This window comes from Seriola aureovittata, chromosome 8, assembly GCF_021018895.1.
Source record: "Seriola aureovittata isolate HTS-2021-v1 ecotype China chromosome 8, ASM2101889v1, whole genome shotgun sequence".
NCBI classification, from domain to species: domain Eukaryota; kingdom Metazoa; phylum Chordata; class Actinopteri; order Carangiformes; family Carangidae; genus Seriola; species Seriola aureovittata.
The window spans coordinates 138727-149750 of NC_079371.1; the positions used below are offsets into that span (position 1 = coordinate 138727).

General features: G+C 47.0%; 1 protein-coding gene across 3 annotated transcripts; it reads right to left on the reverse strand.

Moving 5' to 3' along the window:
• Positions 1-3196: 3196 nt before the first annotated feature.
• On the reverse strand, positions 3197-10823 carry stard15 (StAR-related lipid transfer (START) domain containing 15). Of its 3 annotated transcripts, none has more exons than XM_056382086.1 (6): positions 10491-10823; positions 5944-6091; positions 5717-5820; positions 5302-5497; positions 4201-4253; positions 3197-4092 (listed from the first exon to the last, which is right to left on the reverse strand). In XM_056382086.1, the coding sequence occupies exons 1-6, from the start codon at positions 10635-10637 to the stop codon at positions 3877-3879; spliced, it is 864 nt and encodes a 287-aa protein (XP_056238061.1). In that variant the 5' UTR covers positions 10638-10823; the 3' UTR covers positions 3197-3876. The 3 variants fall into 3 exon arrangements, with proteins under 3 accessions (XP_056238061.1, XP_056238063.1, XP_056238062.1); XM_056382088.1 differs by having other exon boundaries at positions 5380-5497; positions 10491-10820; XM_056382087.1 differs by lacking the exon at positions 4201-4253 and having other exon boundaries at positions 5380-5497; positions 10491-10822.
• Between the last annotated feature and the right edge of the window lie 201 nt (positions 10824-11024).

The window sequence follows — 11024 nt, forward strand, 5'->3', positions numbered from 1 at the left end:
ACAATAGTGGAAAAAAAATGATACAATGTGATGATATATCATGAGCGGAAACAATCATTTAGGACTTATACCTTCCATCCTTCCTCCCTCCTTTATCAAAATAAATAATTATATTCAAATATTAACAAAAATTAAATCAAATAATTTACCAAAGTCAAATCAGTAATCAATGTTACAGGATCCTGTTCACACTGAGTTCACTACATGTCTGGTTGTTTCTGTTGTCATGACAACAAAGTGAACTGTAGGTGTGAACAGTGGTGTGTGTATCCACAGTGTACATAAACAGTGCTCCCTGCTCAGGGAATATCAGTGAAGTGAACACCCTGCAACGTCATCAACGCAGACATCCTCCGTCCTCTGTGCGTCACCCTGGTAACGGAAACACCTCGGATACGTGTTGCTGCCACTGTGGACATTTTACACTACTGAAATAAAATATTGAATATATATTGAAACAAAAACTGATACTATTACAAAACTTATTCTATGTAACTTGTGAATAAATGTGATTGGGGCTAGGGTTAGATGTTGTCCATTGTTGTTTTTTGGCGCACCTGCAAGGTGCAAAGACCGACGGGTCATCTTCTCGTCAACTTCTGGCAAACTGATAAACCTTTGTTCAGTTCTTCCCTGCTCAGTTCACAGTTCCCTTTTGCTCCCTATGGTTAGGAATCTTGTTTAACATGGCTGGATACCTTGTGCAGTCCACTTCACAGGGAACTACTAGGTGATCGGAATGCACCTAGTGACTCTGAGCTCCACAGACGGAGCAGGTGAAGGCCCAGCAGGACCTGGACTGTACTGGTTCTCCTGCAGTGGACTGAGTGTGCAGAGAGGAACACTGTGTCCTCTCAGAGCCTCAGGACCTGGACTACGGTGGAGTTTCCTCCAACAACAATCAGAGTCCTGCAGACAGGAAACAGGAAACGCCTGAGACAATAGAGTCCAGAGAGGATCCGGATCCAGCTGCATTCTTCAGGCTGAAGGAGGATGCAGTCACACATCAAGTTTTCCTTATCACCGCAGGAAGAAGGAGTCAGACTAGAGACCAGTCTTTAGTTTTCTGTTTCAGATATTTATTTCTGACCATGGACCTGCTCACAGTCCTCCACTCTGCAGAGCCGGTCTCTGTCAGACTCAGAGGGGCCAACACAGAACCGCAGACCACCAGGAAAAAGTCCTCCTCAGTCTGTGACATCACCTGGTCCGACCTGGTTAGCGCCACCTTCTGGTCTGGATTGTGAACATCTCCTGAACTATGAAGCTCAGGGTTCCTTTAATCAAGATGAGACCTGCAGAGACCAGTTCCTGCTCCTCAGGTTCATTACAGACCTGCACAAACTTCAGATCAGCTGATTTTATCTCTTTGTTCTGTACTGTAACTGTACAACTTTATTCAGTAACACTTTATTTACAGGTTCATTCATTTCTAATAAGTTCTTGAGTTTCCTGAAAAGAGGAAGAAGAAGAAGAAGAACTGATACTGAAGTGTAATTATTTTGTTTTTTATTTTGAAGAGTGAATCAAACAGAGGTCTGGGACATTCTGAGTTAATTCATTTTATTTTGAAGGCCTTGTTATTGAGCCTGTACTCACATCAGTTTTGGCTTCCTCATCATCATCCTCACAGAGCCCAGAGTTTAGAAATCAGTGTATCTAACATCTGTATCTAACATCTGTCTCATAACCAGTGGTTACACATGTTACTCAAGTGTGAGTGATGAAGGAGGAAGATGGTGATGAAGCTTTTAAAGGAGTCTGTCCAGGACCAGGACCAGGACCAGGACCAGAGCCAGGACCAGGACCAGAGCCAGGACCAGAACCAGAACCAGGACCAGGACCAGGACCAGGACCAGAGCCAGGACCAGGACCAGAGCCAGGACCAGAACCAGAACCAGGACCAGGACCAGGACCAGGACCAGAGCCAGGACCAGGACCAGAGCCAGGACCAGAACCAGAACCAGGACCAGGACCAGGACCAGGACCAGAGCCAGGACCAGGACCAGGGCCAGAGCCAGAGCCAGGACAAAGACCAGGACCAGGAGCAGAGCCAGAACCAGAACCAGAACCAGAGCCAGAGCCAGAGCCAGAGCCAGGACAAAGACCAGGACCAGGACCAGAGCCAGGACCAGAACCAGGACCAGGACCAGGACCAGGACCAGGACCAGGACCAGAGCCAGGACCAGGGCCAGAGCCAGAGCCAGAGCCAGGACAAAGACCAGGACCAGGAGCAGAGCCAGAACCAGAACCAGAACCAGAGCCAGAGCAGGACAAAGACCAGGACCAGGGCCAGAGCCAGAACCAGAACCAGAACCAGAACCAGAACCAGAACCAGAACCAGACCCAGGACCACGGCCAGAGCCAGGACAAAGACCAGGAGCAGAGCCAGAGCCAGAACCAGAACCAGAGCCAGAACCAGAGCCAGAACCAGAGCCAGGACCAGGGCCAGAGCCAGAGCCAGAGCCAGAGCCAGAACCAGAGCCAGAACCAGAGCCAGAGCCAGAGCCAGGACAAAGACCAGGAGCAGAGCCAGAGCCAGAACCAGAACCAGAGCCAGAACCAGAGCCAGAGCCAGAGCCAGGACAAAGACCAGGACCAGGGCCAGAGCCAGAGCCAGAGCCAGAACCAGAGCCAGAACCAGAGCCAGGACCAGGACCAGAGCCAGCCTCTGGATGTAGAGTTCATCAGCAGCACAGTTTGAAATGTTTCATCAGTTCAGAAACAAACTCTTTGAATCTGAACTTTATTGATTTCAAGCAGAATCAGTTTACCACAACAAAGATAGATTGTGGGAGAGATGCTCCTCTCTATGTGTGGACTCACTTCTCAGTAAAGACAGACACACTGACACTGACCTGCACACACACACACACACACACACACACACACACACACACACACTTCAGGTGTTTAAACAGGCCGATTCGTCTCAGGTTGAAGCAGCAGTTCGTTAACCTCACACTTGGTCACAGTTCAGGTTGTAGTGAAGTTGTTTGTCCACTGGGTGGAGCTGCAGACTTACATACAGGTGCACACACACACACACACACACAGACACACAGACACACACACAGACACACACACACACACACACACACACACACACACACACACACACACACCTGATGTTACACCTGTTCTCTACATTAACAAACAGACTTTAAGGTTAAAACATGAAAAGATTAAAATCTGAAACATTTCACACTTTTATTCAAACATCATCAGCTGATATTCAACAACAAATATTATGATTTCTTTCACTCAGAGAACCAAATAACTGCTGCCACAGGGACCTGATCAGAGGTCAGGGGTCAGGAGGTCAGGGGTCAGAGGTCAAGGGTTAGGAGTTGAGTGGGTCAGGAGGTCAGGGTTCAGGAGGTCAGGGGTTGAGGGGATTGGGGAAGAACACTTAAGAGTGGAAAGTTGTGTCACATGACCAGTTGTTATCATCATCAATGGAATTAGAGTCTCTTTATAAATTTTGTCACATGACAGAAGTTATTTATTTATTGCTGCAACATGCTGTAATATGTTTGGATAATCAACATCTTTGGATCATGTGACACTCACTCCCCACCCCCTACAACTGTTAGCATCTGATGTTAGCAGCTAAACGCTACAGCAGGCAGGAAGCTGACCCCAGATCAGACCAGATCAGGGCCGGACTCTGAAAACCACATGAAGAACTGATTTTAAAGCTGCTGGTTGGTTAGAACCACTGGATCCAGCAGAACCATTGGAACAATTGAAACCATTGAAACCAACGATCAGGACCAGTTCAGGTGCGGGCTGGTCCTGGTCTGATCAGTGTGAATTTCTTGTGAATTTCCAAACACACACAAACATAAAGCAGAGAGACATCAGTTTGCGTGTCTAAGTGTCTTCGTCGTCGCTGTGGTGCGTCCTCTCCTCGCTCACGCCACTCTCGTCGATGTTCTCCAGGGAGTCGGCTCGCTGCAGCGTCAGCTCCAACGCGCTGATGCATGGCAGCGTGTTCTGCTCCGGAAACATCCATGGCTTCAGGGTCGGGTTGTGCTTCTTCTTCCAGTCCGGATACTTCAGAGACGCCTTGTAGATCTTCCTCATCGCCTGAGAGGACAGAGACACAGAGAGAAAGAGACACAGAGACAGAGCTCTTTACACCTGATAAGACAAGGACCTGTTTGACTTTCACTGCTCAGAAAGTGATGATTTTACCTTTGGAGCCACAAACTGAGAGACTCTGTTCACCACCCACTTTGGTAGAGACCCTGCAGACAGGGACAGAGACAGAGACAGGGACAGAGACAGAGACAGGGACAGAGACAGGGACAGGGACAGAGACAGGGACAGAGACAAGGACAGACACAGGGACAGAGACAGGAAAAGAGAGACAGGGACAGAGACAGGGACAGAGACAGGGACAGAGACAGGGACAGGGAGACAGAGACAGGGACAGGGAGACAGAGACAGGGACAGAGAGACAGAGACAGAGACAGGGACAGAGACAGGGACAGAGACAGGGACAGGGAGACAGAGACAGAGACAGGGACAGAGAGACAGAGACAGGGACAGGGAGACAAAGACAGAGACAGGGACAGGGAGACAGGGACAGAGAGACAGAGACAGGGACAGAGACAGAGACAGGGACAGAGACAGGGACAGAGACAGGGACAGGGAGACAGAGACAGAGACAGGGACAGGGAGACAGAGACAGAGACAGGGACAGGGAGACAGAGACAGAGACAGGGACAGGGAGACAGGGACAGAGAGACAGAGACAGAGACAGGGACAGGGAGACAGAGACAGGGACAGGGAGACAGAGACAGAGACAGGGACAGGGAGACAGGGACAGAGACAGGGACAGGGAGACAGGGACAGAGACAGAGACAGGGACAGAGACAGGGACAGAGACAGGGACAGGGAGACAGAGACAGGGACAGAGAGACAGAGACAGAGACAGAGACAGGGACAGGGAGACAGAGACAGGGACAGGGAGACAGAGACAGAGACAGGGACAGGGAGACAGGGACAGAGACAGGGACAGGGAGACAGGGACAGAGACAGAGACAGGGACAGAGACAGGGACAGAGACAGGGACAGGGAGACAGAGACAGGGACAGAGAGACAGAGACAGGGACAGAGAGACAGAGACAGGGACGTTACTGCTAAAATAAAAAATAGATAAAGACTGAGTTCTGTATTTGTGTGAATGTACAATGAGCTAACACAAACACACACACATGCACACACAAACAAAGACACACACACACACACACACATACATAGACTGGGATGCTAGATTTGCTGGTTATTTACCAGGTGACTGACTGGTGAAGATGAGGGTGTGTGTGCTGCGTTTAAAGACAGTGGTAAAGGTCAGTGTTGCCCCCTCACCTCTGGGGTCCACCTGGGTCAGGTAGTACAGGGTGGAGCAGTTGGCTCCGTTGGACTGGATCAGGTATCCAGTGAGCAGGGACACAGCGCGGACGTAGTCCTTCTTAGGAGGGTGTTGCTGTTCAGCCAAACACAGACAGGTCAAAGGTTAGTCCACTGCTCTCCGACTCACCTGCAGGACACGAACCTCATGAACCTTTTCATTATAACGTTGACAAATGAGAACAGTGAACCCAGGTGAGTGCAGGTGAGTCCAGGTGAGGTTTAAAGTTCTCTGCGTGGTCCCCTCTCACTCCAAACCAAACCCCAAAATAAATGAAGACAATGAGACACTGACCGGGTGTTTGACAGAGTAGTTGATGATCAGGAAGTCGTTGCCCAGAGGAAGCCAAGATCTCATTGTCACAAAGTCTCTGTTCTTCAGAGGACTCGGACATTTCCCTTCACACACACACACACACACACACACACACACACACACACACACACACACACACACACACACGAACAGATTAATACAGAGAGGTGAAGGATGAACACACAGAGCTGCAGAGCTTCACTGACAGGAATAATATCCGACGTCTGCGTTCACGGTCAGTCTGCCGATGTCATACGTGTCGATCATGTTGGTGTCCCACTTCCTGCGGTAGCTGGTGTCATGGAGGACGTCGTACAGCGTCTCTGCCGGCACGTCCTTACACACGATCCTCATCTGAGGACAGACAGAGAGAGGATGTCAGTTACTGAGCAGAGGACATAGTACATTTAAATCTGATCATGGAGCATCAGAGAACAGTCCCCCCCCCCCCCCCCCCGCCCTCCCCCGCCCCCCCCCCCCCACCAGAGATACACAACACTAACATAAAAGTGTCGAGTCAGTCGCAGCTTTCCACAGAACACAGTGACTGTTCTGTTTCTCTGACACAGGAGACAGATCTTCATCATCACCATCATGATCATCATCACCATCATCACCATCATCATCATCATCATCACCGTCATCACCATCATCACCATCATCATCATCATCATCATCACCATCATCATCATCATCATCATCACCATCATCATGATCATCATCATCACCATCATCATCATCACCATCATCATCACCATCATCATCATCATCATCATCATCATCATCATCATCATCATCATCACATCACATCATCATCATCATCATCACCATCATCCATCATCATCATCAATCATCATCATCACCATCATCACCATCATCATCATCATCACCATCACCATCGTCACCATCATCATCATCATCACCATCATCATCACCATCAATCATCATCATCATCATCATCACCATCATCATCATCATTCATCATCATCATCATCAATCACCATCATCACCATCATCACCATCACCATCATCATCACCATCATCACCATCATCATCATCATCACCATCACCATCATCACCATCATCATCATCATCACATCATCACCATCAATCATCATCATCACTGTCATCACCATCATCACCATCATCACCATCAATCATCACCATCATCATCATCAACCATCATCATCATCATCACCGTCATCACCATCATCACCATCATCATCATCATCATCATCACCATCATCATCATCATCATCATCATCACATCACCATCATCACCATCATCATCACCATCAATCATCATCACCATCATCATCATCATCATCATCACATCATCATCATCACCATCATCATCATCATCATCATCATCACCATCAATCATCATCATCATCACCATCATCATCATCACTGTCATCACCATCATCATCATCATCATCATCATCATCATCACCATCATCATCACCATCATCACCATCATCATCATCATCTCATCACCATCATCACCATCATCATCATTCATCATCATCACATCATCATCATCCATCATCACCATCATCATCATCACTGTCATCACCATCATCACCATCATCATCATCATCATCATCATCATCATCATCATCATCATCACCATCATCATCATCATCATCATCATCACCATCATCATCATCATCATCACCATCATCACCATCATCATCATCATCATCATCATCACCATCATCATCATCATCATCATCATCACCATCATCATCATCATCATCATCATCACATCATCATCATCACCATCATCATCACCATCATCACCATCATCATCATCATCATCATCATCATCATCACCATCATCACCATCATCATCATCATCATCACATCACCATCATCACCATCATCATCATCATCATCATCATCATCATCACCATCATCATCATCATCATCATCACCATCATCATCATCATCATCACCATCATCACCATCATCATCATCATCATCATCATCACCATCATCATCATCATCATCATCACCATCATCATCACCATCATCACCATCATCATCATCACTGTCATCACCATCATCACCATCATCACCATCATCATCATCATCATCATCACCATCATCATCATCATCATCATCATCACATCACCATCATCATCACCATCATCACCATCATCATCATCACCATCATCATCATCATCATCATCACATCATCATCATCACCATCATCATCATCATCATCATCATCACCATCATCATCACCATCATCACCATCATCATCATCACTGTCATCACCATCATCATCATCATCATCATCATCATCATCACCATCATCATCACCATCATCACCATCATCATCATCACTGTCATCACCATCATCATCATCATCATCATCATCACCATCATCATCATCATCATCACCATCATCACATCACCATCATCACCATCATCATCATCATCATCATCATCATCATCATCATCATCATCATCATCATCCCAGCTGTTGGGATGATTGAACCCACAGCAGCTGTTGGTGTGGAGAAGGAATTAACAGACAGGCAGGGACCAAGTATCCTCAGTCCTCTGACCACGCAGTCTTTCTTCCTGTTTAATTTACCTGAGATGTGGGCGTGGTGTTAGATACCACTCACCTTGCTCAGGTGTTCCACAGGGCTCCTCCGTTTTCCGTTTTCTGAAACACACCTGCTCGTTGTAGAGAGATTTCTATCAGGTAGAGGAGAGCTCCTCCCCCTCCTGTCAGAGTCTAATGGATGTGGTCATGTGACATGGCAGCGAACTGCAGGATGTCACTTTTTTCCACTGCTGTCATCAGATACTGAGAGAGGCTCGATGTAACTCAATCAGCTGCAGCTTTAATCATTCATCAAGTCTGCACCTTCATCTACCTGTACCTGTCTCTACCTGTCTGTACCTGTACCTGTCTCTACCTGTCTGTACCTGTACCTGTCTCTACCTCTCTGTACCTGCACCTGTCTGTACCTGTAGCTACCTGTCCTCAGTCTCTACCTGTACCTACATGACTGAGTGATCATAGTTTCTGGATCAAACAGGTTTTATTGGGGGGTGTTTAAAGCTGCAGCTCATTGTTGCTAGTTTTAGATACTTTGCTTCAAACAGACTGGGTATAACCTTGGTCCAGGTCTGGACCTAGTTCATGACTGGACCTGGTCCCGGTCTGGACCATGTATTGAAGCAGGGGGCTCAGGGCTACACCTCTTGTTACAATCTACTGAGCCGCTCTGGTTTCCCCCTGCAGGGAAGAGGAGGAGCACTTCCAATACACTGAGCCTTGCTTCCATTACAGCAGATAAACTACTTTGATTCAGTGTGTCATTATTACTGAAGGAGCAAGAGGAATAACTGAACATCAGACACACCGAGGAGAGAGAGAGAGAGAGAAAGAGGGAGGGTGAGAGAGAAGTCACTGGTAATGAGGCTTCATACTAACGACTATGACCAACTCTACATATCTCTAATTAAAGACTGACTGAGGCTGTCCTCTGAGAGACGTCTCCTCATTTTAAATACAGCTGAAGTCTCAGTGTCTGTAATGACGCTTCGTGGTTATAACATCAGGCTTTTAGTGACTGCTGGATGACATGGCGTCTAAATGTTCTTGTGCTGTCATGACAACAGAAACAGAAAAACAGCTGTATTAAAATACTGTGACCCAGAGGAGTCACTCTGTACCTGTCCACAGGTGAACTGTCAGACTCAGGTGTCGTCAGCAGACTTGAATTATTCATGTGTGAGAAGCAGCGGCTCACTGCTCCAGAAAGACTGTCTGAATTATTAACACAGGAGCCTTCATCGTCATCATCATCATCATCATCATCATCAGCTCTGCCTTTGTCACAGTGTGTGTGTGTGTGTACAGCAACACAAACACTGTCTCCACGGTGACTTCCTGTGGTCAGACTCATCAGACGGCAGCTTCTCTCCTCTGCACTCTAACCTGGTTTAAACCGGTTTAAACTGGTTTGCACTGGTTTAAACTGGACTGGGCTTGACTGAACTGACTGAACTGAACTAGACTGGACTAGACTGGGATATCAATGATCAGATACTAAAGATCAGATATTACCAATCAATTATTAATGATCAGATATAAATGATCAGATAGTAATGATCAAATATAAATGATCAGATATTAACATTCAGATATAAGTGATCAGATATTAGTGATCAGATATTAATGATCAGATATTAACAATCAGATATCAATGATCAGATACTAATGATCAGATATTAACATATAACAGGAGACCAGGCCGTCTGACTGAACACATCAACAGTCAGAGTCTCTTTGATCCGGATTCTGATGTTTGATGAACTGAATTTCTGCCCCCTGATCTGCTCCTGCCACGTGATTGGCCCATTGGATGAATGAGCAAGTGTACAGGTGTTCCTAATAAAGTGCTCAGTGGGTGTCAGTGAAGCTTGATGTTTACACATTAATGAGAACAGAAAACAGAAGAGGACCCAGACCTGAACCTATGGACCTCTTCATGATGTTAATGAGATTCTCAGTGTAACATGAACCTGCACCGATCCCTGATGGTCTCTGACGTCATATTAACCTTTTACCTGTTGACAGGTGTTCCTCAGGTATGTCTGAGTCTTTACTGGATGTTGTTGTGTAAAAAGCTCATATCACCAGAATCAGACTTTCACTCTTTCACCTGAAGAGTTTCTGAGGGCGGGAAACCACAGAGAAGCGCAGGAAGGTTAGTGTTGTCCTCACCTTGAGTTTCTGGACGGTCCTGCTCTCCTCCTCTCGGCACCACACCGTTACCCCCCCCTTACTGTAGCAGCTCGTCCATCCGTCCGCGCTCAGACACTGCTCTTTGAACGAGGAGAAGTCCGAGTCGTCCGGGACCTGAACCGGCATGTCCGCTCCAACAGAACAGTTGTTTCACAATAACGACCAGTCTGAAGAGGTGTGGTTCACATCAGTGTGCCCCCCCCATCCCCCCTCTCTCTGCAGATCCGGATCACAGCTGCTGGATCAGCTGATGAAGAAGAAGCGAAGGAGGTGTGGAGGACTCAGCTGCCTGCTCTGTCTGAGGATCTCGGCTTCCTCCCACTTACTCTGACTGAGAGCTGCACAGATAGGACAGACGGTAGAGAGCTCTCACTCTGCCCTGTATTCAGGAACCAAAACCATCAGAGACCAGCAGAGTCCAGGAAGGATTTCCTCTTGGATCATGTAGATTATTCACACTGACTGACTGACTAACTGACTGACTGACTGATGACTGACTCTTTTGTTTATCCA